Below are 26,171 nucleotides of genomic sequence, written 5' to 3' on the forward strand. Positions count from 1 at the left end.
GCTGTGTCCGAAATCACATACTATGACAGTACCTACTGCTGTTCACTGTACCTACTGTGTACCCTTCACTATAAGTGGTAAGCATGAATACGATCTGGACGTACTACGTGGCGTGGATTCTGACAGCTCTTCTGCACCAGTTGCATCCCGTTGCATTATGGGATAGCACAGCATCCAGAGTGTCCAGTGGTTCCATACTGCAGAAACTCAGCGGAAGCAGTAGGTCATCCGGGCACTTCTCGCCTACTGTTTTATGCGTAATGAGAATTCGGGCATACTGCTTTTCGCCTACTGTGTAGTACGGTAGTAGTGATATTCAGATGCAGCCAACGTATTAGCTCTTGAATAAAACTTTCCGTACTCGATGCAGTGTTCTGTACGACTTCTGGTCAGGTTTGTGCATTAATAAATCTTTTGATCCTGAATTAACGATGTTTCTGGATTAAAGGTTCTTGGATCATTCACATGATGGCAGTAGAGCTCTTTAACTGTTGAGTTGCTCAATTTATGGTCTCCTTTGAGTGAATAGATTACATTCACTGAAACATACTTTGTATTAAGAGGAGCCTGGGTTCAAATATTTGTACAAGATAAAAGGAATAAGTAAAAATCCTTAAACTATGTCAGACAATTTATCTGCTCGATTTATTTTTCCCCAGACTAAAGGTTTTGCTCTCTGGTATTGGATTGGTCTGTACCAGACAGTTATGTCTTGTCATTTAATCCTTCATGATTGAATTTAGATTTGTTCTAGAAATGCCTCACTTCAGGAAGACTGAAATTCAGTCCATGAGAAGTTTAATCATCGTCTGATTGGATTGAAAATCGGAGGATTTAGCTAAAGAACAAATAAGAAAAGACTCAATTGGAAGATCGGTTTGCAACATGAAGAGGAAAATGAACATTTTGTTTGTGTAAATTTACTTGTGAACATGAAGTGCAATTTAAAAAAAGGATTACACAATTAACACAAAATGTCACAAGCAATATTAAAATTACAGAAAGAACACAAAATCCCAGACTATAATATAACAAGTTGAAATAAGAAGGTGATGTGAAACAGGTGAGGCAATGGTCTAATCATAGTATATAAGGAGCCTCGCCAATCAGCCAACAGATGCATCGGTGAATAATCCAACAATTTGAGAACAACATTCCCCAAAGACAAATCGGTAGGATTTTGTGCATTTCACCTTCTACAGTGCACAATATAATTAAAAAATTTAAATAATCCGGTCAAGTATGAATGGGTGTGTGAGTGTGTATGTGATTGTGCCCTGCGATGGACTGGCACCCTGTCCAGGGTGTACCCCGCCTTGTGCCCGATGCTCCCTGGGACAGGCTCCAGGTTCCCCGTGACCCTGAAAAGGAGTAAGTGGTAGAAGATAGATGGATAATCCGGTCAGACCTCGGTGTATAAAGGGCAAGGCCGAAAACCACTTCTGAATACACATGATCTTCGATCCCTCAGATGTCACTGTCTTAAAAACCATCATGAGTCTGTAATGGATATCCTGACATGGGCTCGGGAATACTTTGGTAAACCTTTGTCAGTGAACACCATTCGCCGCTGCATCCACAGATGCAAGATAAAGCTTTACTATGCAAAGCAGAAGCCACACATCAACACTGTCCAGAAGCGCTGCCCACTTCTCTGGGCTCGGCCTCATCTGAGATGTACAGTAGCACAGTGGAATCGTGTTTTGTGGTCCGACGAGTCAACATTTCAAATAGTTTTTGGACAAAACAGCCGTCGTGTTCTCCAGGCCAAAGAGGAAAAGGACCATCCAAGCTGTTATCAGCGTCAGGTCCAAAATCCAGCGTCCGTCATGGTATGAGGGTGTGTCAGTGCCCATTATGCATTTTCCATACTGTCCTAACTTTTTTTTTAATTAGGGCTGTACATTACAAATACACAACACACAAAATGCCACAGACAATATAACGTGCACATCTAACACACAAAATGCCACAAACAATACAATAATTACACAATTAACGGCTGTGTTGTTTTTGTTTTGTCTGTGAAACGCCACTCATCAGATCTTATGGAAAAACACATACTAACACACTAAACCGGAGTCTTATGAGTGCTGTAGATTACAATGCCTGCTATTTTCACACACTATTTAGCACGCTAGTACGGGATTTCGAGCATAACCATACGCTTCTCTCTAGCTGTATTTTTTCAGGAGCCGCCCACTCCCCCAGATCACTCCTGTGTGTGTGTGTGTGTGTGTGTGTGTGTGTGTGTGACACGCGCGCTGACCAATAGCAAAGCCGGAAGCAACGTTAGTCAATCACGCGTCCAATCTGAATGGCTGGAAGGCAGCTCTTGAAAATCAGACTTGGTTGAATGGCAATCCAACACCCAAAGACGGTGATGCATAATCAATAGTGTGCGCGCGCGCTTGTGTGTTCATCTAGACGGAAAAACCTGCACCGCTCGCGCAGTGCACACTAGAACCAGCTGCATCTTCTATCCCGGACTCATTCTGCGTCGGTACTGGGTGAGACCTGATGGTTTTATTTGCGCGATGAGAATGGAAGGGGTGTGTGAGAAATGCATCCAGCTCGAATGAATTTCATCGCCAGTGGACTGCTGTGAGGTCACGACAGCGCAAGGACCTTATCATGTAGGACTGCAGAAGTGTGTGTAGGTGCGTCAAACCAACACATATATATATATATATATATATATATATATATATATATATATATATATATATATAAAAATATATATATTTTCTGTTTGAGCAGGGATCGTAAGTGGGTCGTGATGGTTTCGGACATGAGGGGAAATCATCCTCTTCATCCTCATCATCTTCATCCTCACCATCATGCAACCATCTAGTGGGCAAGCGCCGCTCGCGCAGGTTAACGGCTCTCTCGGGATCTCTAGCCCAATGGATCAGTGCGGACTGTACGATGGAGTGTTTTTCTGTCCTCTCCGGTCCCAGCTGCTCTCTCTGATCGGACAGGCTGCTCTATTTGTTCCACATGTCAAATGAAGGCATCTGGGACGGAACGACGGACGTATGGTCACTTCTCCCCGGTTTGGCGTAAACAAACAAACAAACCCCGCACAATTGCAGCTTCACAGTAAACATTCCCATCTACTAATAAGGAAAACGAGGAATGCCAGTACCACATGCAGAGCTAATTCCCAGTGCTGTAGGGTTTATATCCCATGATGCTTTTGATTGCGCAGGGACCTGATCCTAATGAATATATTGCATGTTTAATTCTTTTCCGGTCTCTGAATTAGGGCTGTTTGCAATTTATTGTTATTATTTTAAAAGTTGTGTTTTTAGACGTTTATTTCTGGAACTTGCTATGTTAGTAACATCATAATCTTCTGTATAAAGGGGATATTATGAAAAGAAGACTTTCCCAGGGATTGCTTACGTAAAAACATTGGTTTGGTTTTTATTCAGCTGGATTTGAAACCATCTAAGTAAGATGCACACGATTGCTTTTTTTTATTTTCTATTTTTTATAAATCCGATGTAAACATCCTGAAAAGCCGAGAGAAACGCGGCCTGTTTTTATGAACATCCCTGATCCTGAGCAGACTCTAGTGGGTTTGTTGTGTAGAAGTGTGGCGCGTGCTTTAAATCTCATATGCCGAAATCATGTCCAGGTCGAACAGTGTGAGTCCACCGGGCGTGGGAGCGCCGGTCCTGAGGATAGGACACGAGCACAGATCGGCCTGGGCCGAGGCCCTCTCGAACGGATGTCCATACTCGGCTAGGTCGAACAGAAAGCTAACGCGCACCAGCAGCCGCTGGAGGAGGGAGGAGGAAGACGAGGAGGAGGAGGAGGAGGAGAAGAAGATTGCTGAGCACCAGGCGGGACGCTCGAGCTCCGTGGTGGCCCGGGTCAGTTTCAGGTCCAAGTCTGCGTGGCAAGAGAGCGGCGTCAAGCATGAGCGCTCATCACCGCGTCACGCCATTGAAGAAGTGAGACCCAAGTCGGTGGAACTAGGCTTGGAGGAACGGGCAAGGACCAAGTACAAGGCGGAGGAGGAGGCGCTCGCGCCCGACGTCGCCTTCTCCTTTGGCGCGTGCTGCCGCGGCGCCATGCACGTCTTCAAGTCCAAGAAGTTCCAGTCTGAGAAGCTGGAGAGGCTGTACCAGCGCTACTTTTTCCGCCTGAACCAGAGCTCACTGACCATGCTAATGGCCGTGCTGGTGCTCGTGTGCGCCGTCATGCTCGGCTTCCACTGCGCCTCGGGGCCGTACCACCTTTCTTACGTGGTCGTGTTCTCAGCGTCCATCACACTCGTGCTCGCGCTCATGGTGGCGTGCAACCGCACCGGTTTCCACCAGGACCACATGTGGGTGGTGTGCTACGTCGTGATCGCGGCCGTGCTGCTGGTGCAGGCGGTCGGTGTGGTGCTGGTGCAGCCGCGCAGCGCCTCGGAAGGCGTGTGGTGGACCGTGTTCTTCATCCACGTCGTGTACACGCTGCTGCCCGTGAGGATGCGCGCTGCCGTCATCACCGGACTCACGCTCGCCGCTATTCACGTGCTGGGCTCCTGGAAACTCAACGAGTCGGACCCATTTTTATGGAAGCAGGTGAGTTTATGAGTTTTGCATCAGTGAGGCAGTATTTAAACATTTGAAATGGTACCAAGTGGCAAGATGTTGTAGAACAAGTATGCTGAGGTTTGGATTAGAAACCTGGTTGGTTGTTTGTTTTCTTTCTGAGTAGGCTAAAATGACCTCCTGTCTTGGATAGGTTTTCTTTTTTTTTTTTTTTGTTCTCAAGGATTCCATTTGGTCTACACATCACTCTTAAAATACTCTCATCTTCCCCTGATCTAACCCTTGCTGGAATTTTTTTGTTGAACATACTGCAGGCCACAGTAAATGCACCTTCAACGAGTTGTCACAATTGCTAGTGGGTTATTGATATGCATGGTCACTTGACCCAAGGGTAATTAGCCTATTCATTAGTGGGACTGGATGGGGTTGTTTCCGGTCTGTTGCTAAGGTTACCCTAACAAACTGATCAGGATGTACCATGTGAGGCAGCTGTGTGACATGTGATTATATGGCCTCAGTACAGTGACACCATTCAAGTGATTGCTCAAGATTAACAGTGGCATGTTGACTGATTCATGATTTGATCATAAAGAAAATTCACAGTGTATTTTAATATCAAGTGTGCCATTAATACCACATGTGCGAAGTTCTAAATTCTTCATATGACTAGGATATTGAGTGAGTGAGTGGAAGAAGTTTTCATAAATGTTTTGGTCTGTACAGGATTTTTTTGGTGATTGTTGCAGCCAAAAATGGTTGATTTTGCTGCGGCTTTTCTCAAAATTTGCGATGCAACTTGCAGAGTTTTTTTTTTTGTTTGTGTGAGTGCTTGAATTGGTGAAATTGCAATTGGATGAAATTGTTTTGCATGGTCTTTCGCAGATGTTTGTTGGTAAGCGAGACCTTTTTGCTATACTGATGTTCGACATACGTGAATCGAAAAGGGCTTTGGCTGAACGCATGTTGTGATGACATCACATATTGGCCCAAATCTGTGGAAAATCTGTAGTCATTTTGAAAAATTGCAAGCTCCTCTGAATATTGCGAAGGTTGTTTTTGAATTTGCGTTAATTTCTGCAATCGCTAAATCCTAGAGGAACTGATGTTTGGCTTCTTGAGTTATTGCATAGTATTGCTGGTATGAGCACACAGTTTGATGCCACGTATGTATATGTGATGTATTAAGCGAAGCAACATCTACACTAGAACCTTTAAACGTTCTTGGGTTGTCTCTTTGGTGGAACCCTTAATGGTTCTATGTAGAACTCTACAACGTAGTGTTTTCTGTTGTGTTTTCCTCGAGTCTCATAAAGGTGAGCCTTTGAAAAGGACCTTTTTGTGAAGTAGCATGTGATGGCTTTGATAGACAGCCTATTGGAAAGCTAAATCTTAGAGGAAGACTGAGCACTGTGTGATCTGAGGTGTTGTACTCATGCTCCTCGTAAATTATACTGACGTCGCTGTAGGTGATATTAGCAGTACTTGCTAACTTCCACCAGGTTCAACTCTAAAAGGAGGCCAGTCCTTCCTTTCTTTCCTCTGCCATTCCATCCAAAAAACTTAATATACAGTACAGTGATAAGAAAGGCTAATCGAGGAGAGCTGCAGCAGTTCTGTTGCTTGTAAGCAGTTACACATCTGAGGCCATCTTCACAAAGAATATTTTCGTACCATGAAGAGTACAAAAAGTAAGATTTGGATCGGTTAAAATGTCCATACTGTATACAATATATGGCCAAAAGTATGTGGATACCTAACCAATGACATCCATATGTGCTTGTTGAACATCTCATTCCAGATTTAGTCCACCTTTGCTAAAATAGCCTTCAGTCATCTGAGAAGGATTTCTAATAGATTTTGGAGCGTGGCTGTGGGGATTTGCCCTTTCAGCCACAAGAGCATTAGTGAGGTCAGGAAGTAATGATGGGCGAGGAGGTCTGGGGTGCAGTCATTGTTCCAGATCATCCAAAAGGTATTCAGTGGGATTGAGGTCAGGGCTCTATGCAGACCACTCAAGTTCTTCCATACCAACCTTGGCAAACTGTATCTTTATGGACCTTGCTTTGTGTATGGAGGCATTGTCATGCTGGAACATGTTTGGGCCCTTTAGTTCCAGTGAAGGGAAATTGTAATGCTACAGCATACAAAAACTTCCTATACAATTATGTGTTTCCAACTTTATGGCAACAGTGTTGGGGAAGGCTCACATATGGGTGTTATGGTCAGGTGTCCACAAACATTTGACCATATAGCGTATGTATGTCTGTTACATGTTGCTGCTATGAGGACATCTGTCGTAATTATGATCGATTCTCACATAAGTGATCTTATAAATCTCAGATTTATTAATAGTGTACCTATCAGTAGAACCGGATTGTTTTGATCTTTATTATAACCGCTTGTTGTAGTGCATGTGGCTGCACAAGTTGTATGTGATCATTAGTAGGTTGCATGTTCATAACATGCATGTTGACTTTACTTGTACTAGAAATGTTCCTAAAACACTAAGGAAAAAAAAAATAATAATAAAAAAAATCTAGGCTAATAGGAAAAGTTTGTATCCTGGAGTGTCTCTTACTGAAGGGGGAAAAAATCCTTTAATCAAACATGTCATATTTGAACATGTTGGAACTGTACACTCACCAGTACACCTGCTCATTGCCTGATGCAGGGCAACGCATAAAATCGTGCAGATACAGGTCAGTTTGACCTCAGTGACTTTGACCATAGCATGGCTATTGGTGCCAGACCAGCTGGTTCGAGTATTTCAAAAACTGCTAATGTCCTGGGATTTTCACCCACACCTATCCACTGTCATTAAAACTGGACAGTTGAAGATTGGCAAAAGACCAGGCCACATGTTCCCAGTCTTTAACTGTCCAATTGCCCACTGTAACCTCTGATTCCTGTTCTTGGCTGGCAAGAGTGGTACCTGATGTGGTCTTCTGCTGTCCATCTGCCTCAAGGTTCGATATGTTGTGTTTTGAGATGCTTTCTGCTCATTATGGTTATAAAGAGTGGTTATTTGAGCTACCATCGTCTTCATGTGAGTGCATAGCAGTCTAGCCATTCTCATCTGACCTCTCTCTCTCATCAACAAGAAGACGTTTCTGCCTGCAGAGCTGCTGCTTGCTGGATGTCGTGTCCCCCCCCCCACCACCATTCTGTGTAAATTCTAGAGACTGTAATGCTTGAAAATCTCAGGAGAGTGAGGCCTACATGGATATTACCTTGTATTATTTCTACAGATAGTATAGTAGGTGTCATTTCCAAATGTGTCATCCATGCAAATTACATGATGTATTTGGACAGCACTAAAATCCCAAAGACAGACTGTTAATTAGTGCATTAAACCTCCCCATGTAAAGGGCTTATGAGTTTCCCCTTAAAAACTATATACGAAACTGCTAAGAGAAATTTTTACTAAAGACTTCTGAAACTATGTGGTAGGGTATGCCTGACATCCTTGCTACAATTAATAGTTTTTCTTGAATGAATATTCACCATATTTGGCAGATATATTGTATGACCTCTCAGTGTGTTTGCAAAATTATTGAAGTTCCCTGACCATGCTAAAAATTTTAGCTGCTAATTATAGAGCACAGGACTGTCACCGACATTTTTTCCTCGGCTATTTCAGCGATAGTGCTTAAGACGATTTAGAGGTATTCTTGCTGTTTTTGGAGTTTCCCTACTTCTTTTAAACCTCGTGTGATTTACGTTTTCCCTGTGCTTTTAATTAAATGACTCATTTTATCCCACTTTTGTAACTGCTGGTATTTCTGTATTTATTTATTTATTTTTCCTTTTAACAATGTATGCAGAAGAAGAAATGTCATGTTGGGGCTGGAATCAGTGAAGTGTTGAAACTGTGCAGAAATATAGTGAAGGTTCTGGAGGTTTGAGAACCTGAAACTCTGCAGTTCCAGTAACTCCAGTGCATCCTGCATCTAGGAGGCTCATAGCCTCGCATAGCCAGGAGTGGATAAAACCCTAGATTCCTCATATTTGCATCATCCGTTTTAGAGCACAGAATATGCATGAATGCAAAATAAATATTTTTTTTCCTTTCCTTAGATATATTTTAAGAATGATTATCAACATGTAATCAAGATCAGCAAGCCTACTTTGAATGAGATTTTTTCATTTGCTATTTTTGGCATAATGAGGAAGGACCCTTTGCCACTAAAAGCGATGCCAATAAATTTTCCCTGTTTAAATGGCATGTGTGGGAACGATCCACCGTGTTTGTTGCTCTTTCCACACAATGCTGTTGTCTTTAGCATATCAGATCGCTCTGTTTACTTGATTCCCAGTTGGGCCCTCAAGTTGAGGGCTGGGTTTGAGAGATCCTGCAATGACGCTTCTATTAGGAGTGCTCTCATAATTAAATGGAGATGACTAACATTCAGTAGGCTGTGTACATTGATTCCTTGCTGTCTGAAAGAGAAGCGAAGACAGCTCGTGCTACCTAGCCTTGTTTGGCACTCTGTTTAACCTTACTGATGTAACACAAAATGTATGCAGTATGTCAGCATAAAGACTACAATGTTGTTGCTAATTAGGATTGGGCAGTTTAAGTTTGTTCTACTGCACTATACCAGTTCTTATTTGATTGTTGACCATGTTTGACACACTATTTTTTTTTTTTCCCCTGTAGTGATTGTAATGCCTATCAAATGGAAGCTGTGTATGAGAAAAAACAAGAGTGAGCCAGGAGTATCCCTTTCAGCAATTTAGAACTCTGATTATATGAATGTAAAGTCTCTGTCTCCCTCGTGGGCTTTGTTAAAGGTGGATGAGGACTAAGAGACCCACCTAACAGAGCTAGCATGGTTTCGTCCTCCAGAGGAGAGCTGAAGAGGTGGATAGTGTCTTACTTGGCATGCCTCCAGCTGTAACAAGTTGCGTGGCTGCTGTAATTGAATTGTCCCCCAGCATAATGCACACTGGAGCGACTCGCTGGAATTCAAAACAGATGTCCTTTCTCGAAAGGCCTTTTATTTATTTGCCTTTGAGATTCAGTCTGTCGATGGAATGAGAGAGTCTCCTCCAAGCTGGACTGATTACGTGCTCAGAAGAGCGAGTTACTAAATAAAATATCATCCTGGGAGACTTCTGAAGTCAAAGAGCAAATGGGTGATCTTAGTGCAGGTTTGACACCCCCTTTTAACCCTGCGTCATGCTTGTGTTTGGAAGGCCTTGTGAACCTGTGACATAGGAAATGAAGTTCATGGTATTCGGCACAGTAGGTAACGTCTGCAAGGTGTTCAGTCATCCAGGTCAGTTTGAATGTTTAGTAGTAGTGGCTGTGTCACTGGAGATGTTTATTTCTTGAAGCTGTTTGCCATTCAAGCTAGTACTTTGACATCTCCAGTCTCCAGTGTCATTTGAATGTAACAGTGATTTTATGGTTTTCCGAGTTCGAAATTGCTTTTGGCTCATTTGAATTTTGAAATTTGACATTTTGGCTCATTTGCAATTTGATTTGGTGTAATTTAACACTGCGCATGATTTAAATGTTGGATGAGGGGCGTGTACAGTTAAAAACGTATTTGTACACCTCTTTCATTCATTGTTAAAAACACAGTGATGGAAAAACATAACCAAACCTTTACAGAGTTCACATAGAAATTGCAAAAAGCACCCAAGCACAGAGAACACAGAGGACATGCTCAATATATTATTAGGTACTAGCTTGAAAACATTTAATGTGTCCACCGTTTATTCTCTCTTTTTGTCATCAGTCAAAAAATATTCATTACATTTCTGCAGCATTACAGCTCTGTCCTTTGGCTCAGTTTGTACATCACTTAAAGGGGTCATATCATGATTTTTAAACATTTTTAAATGTTAATTATTTTGTTTATTGGGTGTAATAGAATAGGTTAACATGCTTTAATGTTCAAAAAATACATTTGTCAAATACTGTCCATTATTGCAGTACCTCCTATTACAAGCCCGCTTGAAACGCTTCGATTTCTCCAAAGCCCCTCCTTTCGAAAAGCCTAGAGTGCTCTGATTGGCTAGCTGACCCGTTGCGTTGTGATTGGCCAAAAGCCTCAAGCGTATGTCGGAAATGTAACGCCGTTGGGGTTAGCTTAAGCCTCCAAGGCTTCCAAAGCAATTCTAAGCCCCTAAGCAACATGTCGTTGGTTTATTGTATCAGTTTGAGCCCGAGTCAGACTCAGAAAATGCGGATGATCAAGCGGAACCAACTTTCACAGTCGTAAGATTTATTTTGTAACTCCTGTTACCTTTCAGATGCGATGTAAATTCCAATGCCCCGCCCGCAGGCCATCTATGCTGTGTACACAGCTTCTTTGTGTACATGCTATAGGTACTCATGCGATGTATCTTTGGAAAGCTAAGAGTCTTGTGATTTGATTGTATCTTGAAACGATTTATTGCAATCACAACAGCAGCTACAATCATCTCTGTCAGACCACCAACATACATACAAACATTTATAAAACTGAGGCAACGTAGCAGAATTTAACTAGCATGTTAGCAGAGATCAGACATTTACAGGTTCTGATTCAGAAGCACAAGATTGTCTGAGCAAAGTGGGAATCTCCCCACTTTTCAGGAGTAGCTTTTGTGTATAGCCTGCTGTGTACTCGCCCGGTTCAGGAAGCTGTCCTCCGTAAAATGTGCCGTGCACGAGCAATCGTTTGGGCTGTACTGCTCAGGAACAGCGTTATAAATAAACGGTAACCACTGATTTCTAATTTCATCCGTTTTTGGAAGGCCAAACAAAGGGGTTTTGCTTTCGCACTGAAACACACAGCGTCTTCATGACATGGCGCCTGAATTCACTGAAGCCTCGCTTTCTTTCTTCACGCCTGCCATTGGGTGGGATTATGCTAATAGTTCACATAGTGACGTAGACGTTTGCGGAAGTAGATTCTGGACTTCGTATGACACATTTTGGGCAGGTCTGGAGCAGTGTCCTTTGTGACTTTGCAGATCTTATACGTGCACAAACAGATGCGTTACACACCCAGACAGAAGGAAAACATTAAAAAATCATGATATGACTCCTTTAATAATGCAGTAGTGGGTGTGACTTTACTTTCAATAAACCTTCAACTTGTAAATCCTCTACCTGTCTAAACCCAGACCTGAGGTAATGCTTCCTGTATTTTCGCAACCAAGGACTTTTTATTTTGTAAAACCACCAAAAAGCATTTTCCTCTTTTTCTTCTTTTTATGTACCAGTGAGTACACAATCATGCTTCCTGTGAAGATGCACATAATCATATTTGTATGTTTACATGTAAGACACCAAGGGGCATATGGGTAATCCTAGTTCACAGGGGCTTGCAGGGGAGCAAGTGTGCACACTTTCCAAATTTTAATTAAGTATCTGTGGTTTTGAATGTCAAGCAAATGCTGATTGATTTTAGCAGGAAAGTGGATCTTGAAATGTGGGGGTTGGGGTGAGGGTCTGTCACTACCTGATTTGTGCCATGTCTGTGTGCGCATGTGTGGTGTAGATGTCCAAATTGCATCTACGGCATTTAGCAGATGCCCATATCCAGAAAGACTTGTGTTTATATATTTTTTTTAAATACAACTGAGCAGGATAAGGGCAGTGGCCAGTGCTGGGATTTGAACTCACGACCTTCCACTGAGCATTTGTACCCTACCCTTACATCACACACTACATCTGTGTATGTCTCACTCTCCAAGCCTCATCTCTCCTCATTCCCTGATTCCTCCGAGTGTGATTAAAGATCGCGGAGTTCGATTGATTTCTGTGCCGCAGGCTGAAGGACAGTGGCTGGAGGAGTATCCATTTTATTTATTTATTTTATTTATTTTATTTATTTTTGCTGGTCTATGTTTTTTTTTTAGGTTTCGTCATTGTTTCTATCTTGCGCTACAGTACATTAAATTACATACAAATATAACCATAGCTGGGTTTGACTGTTTGACCTATTTGACTTTCAGCCATTAGAGCTTCAGAATCAGACCAGTAAAAAGTGCCTCTGTGAGGGGTTGTTGTCCCCCCCGCCTTTCATTTCACCATATGTTTAGTTTATAATTGTTGTGGTTTCTTTAATATTTAATGTGTATGCTGTTTGCCTGATCTACTGAATGAGTAGCACTATCTCGGATTCATCGTAGCCTTTCACATTACAGTTGTCTCTGACAGCAGGCAACAATGCAAGGCCCAACTGTGTAAAGCCACACATAAATATTATTGTACACGTACGGCACAAGTGCAATACAGTAGGTGCTGTGTCCTTTATGCCTCCATCATCACCATTTCACCACCCCGTCATCTCAGACTGCCCAGTCATACAGGCTGTACACTTAATTATTTCTTTTTATACCTATTGACATATTTCATTGGCTTTCTTTCTGTACTGTTCTCTGTGATGGTGAGAGAAAGACTATAGATCTGCCACCTCTACGGATAGATGACTGGATTTACATGAATTTACATCAATATTGATACAGACCGAGCTTGTCAATATTTGACCATATGCTTGCCCGTGTTTGAAGTCCTGCCTCTTAACACGATAAGAGCATAATATGTTTGCATGTTATGTTTACAAGTGATAATTACTGTAGAAACTCAGGAACGAACCCTTGAAAGCAAAGCTTACCTGCGACATTTGAATGAGAAATGGCTTTTCTCGCTTTGTTTCCTCTGCATCTTTGCCTAGCACATTTGTTACTCCAAGTCATTGGTTCTTAAACCCAGTCCTTGGGATGTCATGTGCTGAGCATTTTTGCCTGCCCTAATACAGAATTTTTTTTCTTGCCTGATAAATATTAAGCCCTTTTGTGGTGTCAGGTGTGGGCAAAGAACAGACTCGTGTATTTAAAAAAAAAGTAGCGTTTTTGATTGTCAGACTGAAATAAAAAAAAAAAGTGCTATCTAAAGGGGACAGAGCCACTGTCCCTGCAAACTAGGGGCTGCATAAGCTACTGATAAATTCAATAGTTACCACTCAGGGCAACTCAGCGGTGGGAAAAACAGCGTGGCAGATGGTAAGGAGATGCAGGCGAAGAGGCTAGATGTACAGCACTGCGCAAAAGTCTTGGGCACCCTGTTTTTTTTGTTTGTTTGTTTGTCCCGCCCCCCCCCCCCCCCCAACTTTATATAGATTTTTATTTTATGACTTCTACATTATCGAATTAATGCAAACAACATTAGTTTTCCAGCACAAAATTAAATGAAGCATTAAAAAAATGTCGTCAGTAAAGAAAGCAGCATATTAAGTGGTAAGAGACACTTTTTAGACAAAAGAATACAATGAAGGCTGCTGGGTTTTGCGGCAAAAATAAAAAAGCAAGTGCGACAGTCAAAGTCTCCAGAAGAACCGTGTCTGGTTCTGTAAGATGCTCAATAAAAGTTGCAGCTCATTTCCTTATAAAACTGCACTAATTAGTAGCACCTAAAGCTACTTTTTTTCAAAGGGTCTTCACCAAATATTGCCTTTGTTTCATTTATTAATGTGTACTGCTCTTTATAGTATTTTATTTAAATGGAGAAACATTTAATTTCATTCGTTTTTAAAGCCTTCTTTGCTCTACAGCATTTCTTTGCATGTGCTTAAGACTTTTGCACAGTACTGTACATCTGTAAATATTTCAGACTAGATGAAGTCAATTCACCTACACAGTGTGCTGGGAAAAGTCTTTTAAATGTATTTTTTTTAATGGACCGTTAACACTTTACACTTCATACAAAGTGCTATCAGAGATGTGTGCAAGACTGTTTTTACCCCACTCCCACCTGCTTCCAAAAGGATTCCTCATTTACCATTTAAAGTTTAATAAATTGTAAATAAAATGCTTGCACTGTAGCAGTGAATTCTGTTTTGAGCAGTGGTGTGTAAAAGTGCACCTTTGGAGCCGCGGGTTGCACGTCGCTATCCAATCCCACTCCGGCTCAAAGAGACCAATCCAGACTCTTTTTGGACACTTCTGAGGCTGGAGTTGAACATGGAGGAAAAACCTCCATGCTGCTGTAGACATTGCATTGCATCCATTCATCATTAAGCTTTAAGGAGCTTCCATGCCATGCTGCGTGCCCTCCGTTTCAGAAATCAACAATTTCAGCTGTAAGAATTAGTATGTTCTTAAATAGTATAACATGATATACAGTTTTATTATTTTGCATATTTATTGCACCGATTTATTTAATTGTCAGGAAGAGGGTAGCCTCAAAAAGCAGTGTTTTGTATGTTTTGCTATCTATTCCTCTAAAGCAGCGGATCTTAACCCCCGGGGGGTCGTAAAGTGGTAGCAGGGGGATCGTGGGAAAACTTTTATTTTAAATGATTTGCGCACAGAGGTTCACAGAGAAAAAACATTTTGCCAAACAATGTCATTCAAGTGGATCTCACTCGCAAAAAGGTTAAGAACTGCTGCTCTAAAGCGTTTGTAAATGCATTCACACGTTTTTGTTATTGCATGTTGGTGTGCTAGTGGCTTCCCTATGTCAAATAATGTCTTTAAATGTCTTCAGAGTCATAAAAGTCTATCTGAAAGAGACTGAATTAGGAAAAAAATTGTTCTACTTACTTGTATTGTGAAATATATGTTGGAATTGAAATGTTGGACTGTTTGTCATTTATCTGAGAACTTCTTCCAAGAGATTTTTTGTGTACTTTATTTCTGACCTTTTATTCTTTTGCTAAGGCCAAGCTCCACAATTTTTGTGAAAGCATGCATTGTAAACATTATCATGCTGGTTTCAACACGCGTGTAAGACGAGCAGTCACAATTAATTCCGACTTACAAAGACAATAGGCCTGTGTGTGTGCCATATGTAATGGCCTTTGCTGACTCTCACAGACATACTTTGGTGTCTTTTATTAAATTATTTAAATGCTGTAGTGTTACACCTTGCGTGTGTATCTCGTGGTTTTTGGCATTTTGTTTCCAGCAACCCAAGACATTTGCATGTTTTTCTGTAACATCTTTTTACCAGCTCATCTAGATCAAAATCTTCCGTTAACAGCAAATGCAAAGTTCTTGTTTATATTCGTGATAACATTTGCTGAATTGCTTAGGCTCGTACTCACAATAAAGTTACTGAATGCAGATATACTCCAAAGACTGTCCAAAGGGCCTTTCATTTGCTTTAACTAATGTAAAAAAGTTTGGAGACTGGAGATGAGCCATTTGTCAGCGTGAGCCGGATTTCACAGCAGCAATTCACTCAATGCATTTTTCAAAGTCTGACACATGTAATGACAGAATGAGTGCAGAAATGCTTTTAAAAGCTGTATTTAGATGTGTGATTTATTAAGTATGATTTCAAATGCATCTACAAATGTACTAAAAAAAGAGTGCTTACTCTATTATACTGGTAATGCCACTGACAAAATCAAGGACGGCAGTAATAGAGGCCATTGAAAGTTATTGTTTTCAGTCTGCTATATTTATATATATATATATATATATATAATATAGATATATGTGTGTATGTGTGTGTGTGTATATATATATATATATATATATATATATATATATATATATATATATATATATATATATATATATATATATATACACACATACATACATACATACATACATACATAGATATTTTTTATAGTTGAGGAGTTTTGGTAGTAATCTGGTGGTATTCTCTGTAGCTGAGAATAAGAATTCATAATTGCTCAGTCTTCAGACAGCCTACTACTGCAGTACAAAGACTGATAAATACTGTTTTGTTGTTTTCAGGCTCGCATGGCTGCCTGTATGTCAAACTTGATAAGCAGAACAAGGGGCGTTTGCTAGCAAGTATGGAAAGTTTCATGTTTAGAAAGTGTTCTGTCTCAGGTTCATGTTCTAGTTTCAAAATGTTTGAAGTGGTCATGGATAAAAGTTTGAAAAGTTCCACTGGTGGAAGGAGAGCCATCAGAGTCGAACTGCATTTAAGCAGATGCATGTTAATATGATGTTTAGGGCTGGACTTTCAAAAATATATATTTCGCTTTTGTGTCATGTTCATCACCGAGCATAGATAGTAGAGCATTGCTTTCAAATATCCAAAGCTGTCCAGTATGAAGTGTTTGACCGGATGCAGTATATTGACTGTCATCACAGACTTGTGCCATTTTCTCTTTTCTTGTGCCCTGTCAAGTCACAGATTTTGTTTCAATATTTTTAGTTTAATTTCAGGTTGATTTGTATGAATCTGTATTTTCACATTAGTACATTTTATTACTTTTAAAAGCATGTCAAGCTTATTTGAATTTGAACAAAATGTCATAGCACAATGAATAGATTTTGCTTAATGGTAAAATGTATGTACAAAGCGGTTAACAAGTCGGATTGACTGAAGGAGTGTATTTGACAATTTATTGATTTATTCAGCATGTATCTTTGTTGGTTTTGGACACAGTGTATTCCGTGCAAGCACACAGAGACGCAGTAGAATGACCGTATTTCACTGAAGAAAGTGTTTGCCTATTGTATAAACAGATGTGGCAACATGGCTAATAGCTTTGCTTATGATGTGACAGTGTTTCCCCCCCCTCCCCCCCATACTTTTTAGGAAGGCAAACTAGCTACACTTTGTACTGGACAAACCTGTCTACTATTTGTGATATTCAAATATCCTATGCTGAAGGGAAAATACTGACCTTTTAATCCATACACAAATTAGTATAAACTTCAGAATCTTTGTACAGTATTCAGACAGATGACTAACAACTGCAGTATGGCTGTCCCACTAGATCAAGTTACAGCAGGTTAAGGATGAGTTATATGATGATTTTAATATCAGTATCATGATAAATTATATGAATTTCTGAAATATTGTGGATATCTTTTTTTTATTTTTAAATATATTTTTTTAATTATTTAAAAAATAGCATTTCATTACAGACTGGAAGCAGCTGATCTGATATAGAAATGTTTGTATTTAATCTCTTTTTTTGTTCTTTTCAAGGTGAAATATTTTATTTATTAAAAAGATCTTTTATTTTGTAGACATCATATAAACTATCGAAGAGTCAAAAGATTAAAAAAATGTTTTTAATGCAAAACTGCTGTGTTGCTGGTAGTTTGTGAGTGAACCTACATATCATGATGTGCATCATGTTAGAAATGCCTTTTGTATTATATTTTTGTCTCATTTTGTCACCCCTACAACAGCTGGTTATTTTTAACTGTGAAAGCAGCTTGTTTAAATTCACATTACTTGTTTGAAAGGTGTTGCTTTGAGGAAGCCCAGGTTCACCTTGTTTTTGACAGCTAATTGTGAGCTTAATATAAAATAATAATCCTATAAAATCCTACAAAAATTGTTCGTTAACATCAGATTCATTCACACACTTGTCAGCTCCAAGGGTGTTTATTATGCTAAACAAGCTAGAGAGATTAGCTAGCAACTAGCATTGTGGTGCTTTGACTAGCAACTTTGGAGATGTCACATACAGAGATTATGCAGATACAGGGCAAGAGCTACAGTTAATGTTCACATCAATCATTAGAATGGGATAAAAAAAAAAAGAAAGAAAGTGTGTTCTCTGTGACTTTAATCATGGCATGGTTGTTTGTACCAGATGAGCTCTTTTGAGTATTTTCAGAAACTGCTGATCTTCTGGGAATTTCATACACAACATTCAGTAGAGTTCCTCCTCGTGTGTATCGAGAGTCTGCAAGCTGAAGACCTTTTGTTGATGAGCGAGATCAGAGGAGAATGACCAGACTGGTCTGTTCTGACAGGAAGTCTATAGTAACACAAATAAGCACTCTGTATAACAGTGGTGAGCATAAAAGCACAGTACAAGTGTTCCTAATAAAGTGGACAATGAGTGTATATTGTAGTGTTAAGGGACGATGATCGGATTCCTGTTCATTTTGCTGAAATAATACTGTAGTTACTGTTACACAGTACAAAAAGTGAGCAAACATTTGGGCTCATTTTTGTAGGCCATCCCAGAAGTTAGCATCACCCTGGTTCCTTCCAGTAGGATTTTTCCATTTGCTTTTGGATTATTGCAGAAAATAAGCTCTGTGACCAGAGCTTAGGATTCTTACACGTTTTGTTCATCAAGATCCATCCATTCATCCATCCATCCATCTTCTATACCGCTTATCCTTCTTCAGGGTCACGGGGAAACCTGGAGCCTATCCCAGGAAGCATCGGGCACAAGGTGGGGTACACCCTGGACACGGTGCCAATCCATTGCAGGGCACAATCACATACTCACACACCCATTCATACACTATGGACACTTTGGACACACCAATCAGCCTACCATGCATGTCTTTGGACTGGGGGAGGAAACCGGAGTACCCGGAGGAAACCCCCGCAGCACGGGGAGAACATGCAAACTCCGCACACACAGGGCCACGGTGGGAATCGAACCCCCGACCCTGGAGGTGTGAGGCGAATGTGCTAACCATGTTCATCAAGATAATCTTCACAAATGAACTCAACTTTTATGAATTTTGAAGCCTAAATAGATAACGTCACCACCACTAATCTTCTGAATTTGAGGGAAAAAACCCCACTACAATTGGAAAATATTATTATAAATTGATAAATCTACACGTTGGAAAGTTTGAGTTGGAATCGTTTGCATGAGTGTGAGTATAAACACAACGAGGCTGTAGTAGATGAATTATCCTGTTCAGTGTGATGACGTTTAACGTCCCCGACAACCTCTGTAGCCACTTGTTAGCATTTTTCAAGACACGTGAAAGCTTAACAAAATCACGAGTGGATTATTCCTGATGTATTTTACGTTGTAGAATAAAACGTGAAAATATCTTGAGCATCTTAATCATGGACCTTATTTCAGGCATTTAACAAAAAACCCATTCAGAAAACCCATTGACTTCGGGACGATGGAAGCGGAAGTGCTAAAATGCTAACTCCTTTCCGGGTTTAAGGACTCTATCCTGCAGCACTCTATACATAGCTAATGTTAGTCATTATCAGCCAGCTTCAGTTTTCAGACTCCGTTAAGGAAAATAAAGGTAAAATCTTGGCACTCCTGGCTGCTCTGCTCTTTGGTTGCTCATAATCGTACAAGGCTGTAACGTTTTTCTGACTATATTCTTTTAAACACCATACAATTTTTGTAAATAAACTCAACCTACTTCTGTAACTATCGATCTGTTGGTAATGATACTGCGTGTAATGGGGGGGGGTTCTGGTTAGTCCTAATTCATATTACAACTGTGGTTTTCATCTTTCTCCTGTTCATTGAAAAAAATGTAGCACTGCATTGACTGTTCTCTCACTTTTTTCACTCTGCTGATTCATTTAATTATCCTAAATAGCATGCAATAATAATAAGCAAAGGTTTTAGAAAGGTTAGGGTGATTACAAATGTAACTAATTCAAGCATTCATTTTAATTACATTAATTTTAATGTAACCAGAACAAAATACCCAGGACTACATTCATGCCAGGGGGGAAAATGTCAAAAACCAATCCAATAATGATCCAGCGTTTCAGGCCATTATCGGTCTTAAACCAGTACTTAGTGTCAGATTCGTTCATTTCTAAGAGCATCATTGAAACATAATTGAATTACATCTGTTGCAAATAAACAGTAAAAATGCTGTCTCAGTTATTAGGAATAACCTCTTGGCTGTTGCAAGTTCTCTAAACACTGCTATAAAACTGGCCTTGGGGGGGGGGAAGCTCGCCCACATAACAGATGCCATTGTTTTCTAAATGTGTCGGTGACTGGGGAACATATTTCTGTCTGTTTTAACTTTTCGACTAATTGCTGCAAACCAGGGACACAACGCTGCTTGCTTCTCGTCGAAGAAAAAAGGAAACATTTTTCTGAATGACCTCTTTTGACCTGTTATCTTGAACACTGCATACATTATCTACTGGACTATTGTACGACTGAATGAAACACAGAGATGCTCTTTCAGAAAGAGAGAAAAGCTTGGTTCATTCGCGTTTCAAGATCCTGTGATGAAAATTTAATGTGTGCTTCTGTTGCCTTGAAATGTATTTTTTTTTTTTTTTTGTCTCTCTGTCTTACTAGCGTTTGATGTGATAATTTCTTTACGTTGACTCTAAACCGTTTGTAGGTGGAACCAATAATTCTACAACCTGATTGTACAGACATTATAGTGAATTATTTGAATATACTCAGCGAAAAAGAAACGTCCTCTCACATTCAGCTGCTTTTATTTCCAGCAAATTTCTGAACATGTGTAAATATTTGTATTAACATAAAAACATTCAACAACTGAGACATAAACTGAACAAGTTTCACAGACATTTGATGAACAGAAATGGAATAATGAGTCCCTGAACAAAGGCGGGGGTCAATATCAAAAGTATATGGTGTCCTCCAGCTGCTTTAAGTACTACAGTACATCTCATCCTCATGGACTGCACCAGATTTGTAAGTTCTTGCTGTGAGCTGTTACCCCACTCATCCACCAAGGCATTTACAAGTTCTCGATCTCGTCCTGGGGGGGCATATGGTTATATGTAATTTTCCACTGCAAGGACAATCAGCTGTCCTTCCTGTCTCCCTGTAGCGCTGTCTTAGGCATCTTACATTACAGACATTGCAGTTTATTGCTCTGGCCACATCTGCAGTCCTCATGCCTCACTGCAGCAGGTCTATGGCATGTTCATGCAGGTGAGCAGGAAACCTAGGCTTCTTTCTTCTGGTCTCTTTAGTGTCCTAAGTTATTGTAACTGTGATCTTAATTGTCTACCGCCTGTAAACTTTTAGTGTCTTAAGGACTGTTCCACAGGTGCATGTGCAATCATTGTTTATGGTTCATTGAACAAGCATGAAAAACATTGTTTAAACCCTTTCCAATAAAGATCTGTAAAGCTTATTTGGATATTACAAATTGATCTTTAAAATACAGTCTCCTGAAAAAGGGTGTGTGTGTATGTATGTATGTGTATGTATGTATGTGTGTGTGTGTGTGTGTGTGTGTGTGTGTATATATATATATATATATATATATATATATATATATATATATATATATATATATATATATATATATATATATATATATATATATCACATATACATACATATATATATATATATACACACGTGTATATTACATTAAAGTTAATAAGATGGACCAGTCATCAGGAAGAAGACCTGCTTTTGCCAAGTTAAAAAAAAAAAGTATTTTTGAGTTAGTGAAATAGAATCTAGAATCATAATATTGTTGTTCTGGCTAAAGCAATTTAAAAAAACAACAACAAAAAAAAAAACTAGTGATGACAACCGTATGATCGTTTATCATAAGGAGCTGAATGCAACCAGCTCAGCTTGTTTGCTTTTCAGGACTTCAAGACTGAAGCTGCTAGGGCATCATTCATTCATTAATTCTAAGAATAATACAAACTGCCTTGAAGACTAAAATCGGTTTCAAATATGTTCAAGCATGCATCTCTGGCCAAACACGCTGATGTCAATTATTCAGTTGTTCTCACAGTAATGGGTGAAGGCTGCTAATTAGCTGCTGAGGCGCTAGAGCAGCTTTGCCATGTGGCGATCCCAAGCTGTTAACAGCTTTTTCGTTCAGTCATGCCAGTGTCCTGCTGCTTATGGAGGCCTGTGCATTTCCGTATGTATAAAAGGAGCAGATGCATACATCTGTGACCCTTTCAGGTTTCTAAGAATCTGAGGTATAAACAGTTTGCAGACCATTAGTAATAGTAAACTAGAGTAGTAAACTACTGTATAGTAATATTAGTAATTACATTTGCAATCAAAATTACTCAACCCCCATTGCAGATCAGTTCCACTGTCAAAATTCACAGACTTTCAGCTGTTTGCAATGAACAAATCAAACAAAAGCAATTGAGATAGTTCAACACAACGAATGCTTCAAGTGGTTTCCCCAAATTGCCCAACTTCTCCAGATTTGGTGAGTCTCAAGCACATCTGATGCAACTAAGGGCTGTATTAATTGCACCAGGTATACTTGAGTTGAAACACATGAAATACCTGAACTGGCTAGGGGAAGAACTACATGAAATACCTGGACGGTGCAGAAAAAGGAAGCTATCAACAGCTGCAACCAGATTTCTGAGAAGGCACGTTGTGAAAACCCTCAAGTGACTGCAAAAACCTGCAGTCAGACTTGGTGGCAACAGGCACTGAGGTTTCAGTGAGAACAGTAAGGCGCGTACTAAACACAGAAGGTTTCCATGTCAGAACTCCAAGACGTACACCACTACTGACCCAAAAGCACAAGAAAAGTCGACTCAAAGTCATATAAATAAGCCACAGAAGTTTTGGGATTCTGTTCTGTGGAGCAATGAAACAAAACTAGAACTTTTCAGCACAATGGAGCAGCGGTATATCTGGAGGAAGAAGTTTGAAGAAAGAACACTCTGTCCACAGTCAAGAATGGTGGTGGCTTGGTGATACTCTGGGGCTGCTTTGCATCCTCTGGCACTGGAAACCTGCAGCATGTGGAAGGCAAGATGGATTCATTGAAGTATCAGGAAATCCTAGCAGAAAACATCATGCCGTCTGTGAGGAAGCTGAAGCTTAGGGTATCATTAGACCTTCCAGCAGGACAATGATCCCAGGCATAACTCAAATTCCACCAAGGCTTGGTTGCAGAAGAAGTGCAGGAAGATTCTACAGGGCCATCACAGTCACCTGACTTGAACCCGATAGAAAATCTCTGGTGGGATTTGAAGGAAGTGGTTGCAGCACGCACACCCAAGAACATTACTGACCTGGAGGCCATTGCTCATGAGGAATGGGTTAAGATTCCTCAGGAACGCTGCCAGAAGCTATGCATCTCGTTTGCAGCAGGTCATAACAGCAAAAGTTTGCTCTACTAAGTAGTAAAGATGCTTGCCATGAAGGGGTTGAATAATTTTGAAACTGGAGAAATCATAAGTTGCATTTTCAGTTGAATTTGGGGAAACCACTTGAAGCATCCGTTGTGTTGAACAATTTCAATTGCTTTTTGTTTGATTTGTTCATTGCAAAGAGCTGAAAGTCTGTACATTTTAGACAATAAACCTGATTTGCAATGGGGGTTGAATCATTTTGATTGCAACTGTAGTAATAGAAAATCTGAGTATTCCAATGATTTAAAGTTCTCTTTTTTCCAGCTTCATTTTGAGAAGCCCCTTTGTTTGGTGTAGTTGGGTGTTATTGTGTTTTCTCAGCACATACATGTTCTTGATCAGAACAGCACTTCGAGTTTTTTTCCATGACGATTAATACAAAATGATCCATATGCTGTAGTTTGAATAAAAAAGCACATTAGACGTGACTCATATTTAGTCAGATGTTCGCTCGGGGAACGGGGTTTTGTGACCGTGATCAGGATCTTGTCATTAAGCCAGAGGGAAGCGGCTGTCCACTCCAGCTGCGGGGGGATAATGTCTGGCGTGCAGGAGCTTAAGTCTTCATTTGTTCCTTCCCAGAATAGATTGAGAGAGTTCCTTGTGCTTTCTGTGCCTTGAAGGACAATAAATATATCATTAAATATGGACCAAAACTGTGGAATGTTTCTGGAACTTTTCTGTATTTTGAAAAAGGTTTTATTATGAAATGAATGCTTAGTGAAATATGGTGTAAAACCCCGTGCTATTTTGAATTTCATGGGTAGTGATGTAGTGACTCAGTTCTCTTCAAATGATTTATTTATTTGAAGTGGATTGTATATATAATTTGTAGGTCGCTGGTTTTGTAACTTGTACCATCAAGTGTGTTCCTTAAACACACTCACTATTTTTGAAATATTTATTCAAAATTTACACAGTATTCTTAGGCTATTTTTATGCTTGTGATAATGCTTGAAAGTCCGTGCAGTTCTAAAGCCTTGCGGAGGGTATGTTTTTGCACTTTAGAAAAATTCATCTCACAAAAAGCTGCATGTAGTTAAAATGAATGCCTATAGCGGGAAAAGAAAACAATTGTGCTAAAGCCTTATTTGCAGAGGCACCCTGCTGCAACAATATAAATATTAAAAGATGAAGGAGAGGGAGAGAAAGCCTATGCTTTTAAAAATTCTAACTGTAATGGTACATGCTGCAGGAGAAACCATTTATAAAAACAAAATTCTAATTTTGTTCCTGGTCACAACCGTGTTTGTGTATGCTTGGTGCTGTTACACAGCTTCGCACGTCCAGATGGTTTAAAAAGCTACACTGAGTATATTCAAACTATATTGCAAACAGCGGTGCAGGGAACTTTGTCATTCTAGCTTTGTCATATACAAACGTATACAGTAGAACTAAATAACAATTTCCAGTGTCTTGGCACTGTATATTATAGAAAGTGAGAACAGTACGCTACGAGATAATCACCGAACAACATCTAGAGGAAATCTTTTCCCAAGTTCCTGTGCAAATAGAGAACAAAACACAGGACAGTAAATAGACACTGTGCAAGTAGACTCAGTACAATAAGTATAGTACAATTTCAGTGTAATGTGGAGTATACAATACATATAATAAACAGTTACATACAGTTAGTGGTTTAAAATAAGCTATATAACCTTGCATTAACTGACCACTGACTATTATTGCTTACCAACATGCCAGTAAATGTCTCTAAAAAATGTAATGCTTACTATTTGCCTTATGGTAAACGGTCCATCAAAATCGTAGTCAGCTTAAAGCAGTGTTTGACTGTGTGTTTACTAATAAACTTATACTTTTACTATTGTGCTCTGAATTAAGAACAGAGCTGAAATTACGTGAACCCATTAGACATTGGCATTATTGCACTATGCATTGGTTTGTCGCACCATTGGTCACTTTTGGTCCAGTTTATCTCTAATATGCAGAAGCCGTAAACCACAAGTTGAAGTACTATGTCATCATTTCAGCTTACTATCTTATTTTGATGTAATAACTTATTTCATGTTATTATCTTGTTATAAAAAAATAAAAATTTACTTTGTGTTTTTGGCATACAACGTCCAAGCGTGTGTTTTTTCCTGATCTGACAGGAGAGTGAGTAAAAGTCTATAAAAGTCACATTCAAAAACATGGGGCAACTGCTGAAGATTGTGATTCTCATAGTCCAGTCTCTCTGATGATTCGCATTTCTGATATAATAAGTTTCCACTGTCTATCTCTCTGTAGATGGTAACATCTACAATCTTAACATTTTGTAACGTATTGAATAAGCATAAATGATCATAAGGTCATCAGTGAATCCAAACTAATGGAAAACATTCATATGCAGCCAGTGTCTTTGATGGACGATCAAACTGCCAGTAAAAAAGAAAAAAAAAAAGATGCCTGGGTGAAGCTACTTTGCAAGTGCCCATCTTGCTTTAGATAAGAGAATTTAAAAAAAAAAAAAAAAGGGCAAAATTCACAATTCCAGTCACTTCCGTTTATGAGAGCGGCTATTTCTTGGGTTACAGTTTAGTAGACTTTACTTGGTAATGACAACAGAATAGTACAATTTAAAACAAAATACTGTAGTAATAACCTACAGTATCTTTTAGGAGCAGAGCTTTTGTGCTCTCTTCGGGTGACTGCATTCCTTCCTTTCTCTCCCTTATTTCTCACACTCTTGAGCTTTGTCTCTGGAGGCAATATCCAGAGCTCAAATGGTTGTAAAAATATTCCATAATCTCAGCCTCTCTGATCCCATTGGGAGGTTTGGGATAAAGAACGGTCGGTCAAGCCACTTGGAT

At 39.8% G+C, this 26,171-nt stretch overlaps 1 protein-coding gene across 2 annotated transcripts in view; it reads left to right on the forward strand.

Annotated features, from left to right (window-relative positions):
• The first annotated feature begins 2,547 nt into the window (after nucleotides 1–2,547).
• Nucleotides 2,548–26,171, forward strand: part of adcy5 (adenylate cyclase 5) — an 86,836-nt gene continuing 63,212 nt past the window's right edge. For both annotated transcript variants that reach the window (XM_053626555.1, XM_053626557.1), the window contains exons 1-2: nucleotides 2,548–2,660; nucleotides 2,761–4,580. In XM_053626555.1, coding sequence (XP_053482530.1) covers nucleotides 3,636–4,580 — 945 coding nt within the window. In that variant the 5' untranslated portion in view covers nucleotides 2,548–2,660; nucleotides 2,761–3,635. The remainder of the gene's footprint in view (nucleotides 2,661–2,760; nucleotides 4,581–26,171) is intronic.

The sequence above is a fragment of the Ictalurus furcatus genome, chromosome 6 (assembly GCF_023375685.1).
Source record: "Ictalurus furcatus strain D&B chromosome 6, Billie_1.0, whole genome shotgun sequence".
In the NCBI taxonomy this organism is placed as follows: Eukaryota; Metazoa; Chordata; class Actinopteri; order Siluriformes; family Ictaluridae; genus Ictalurus; species Ictalurus furcatus.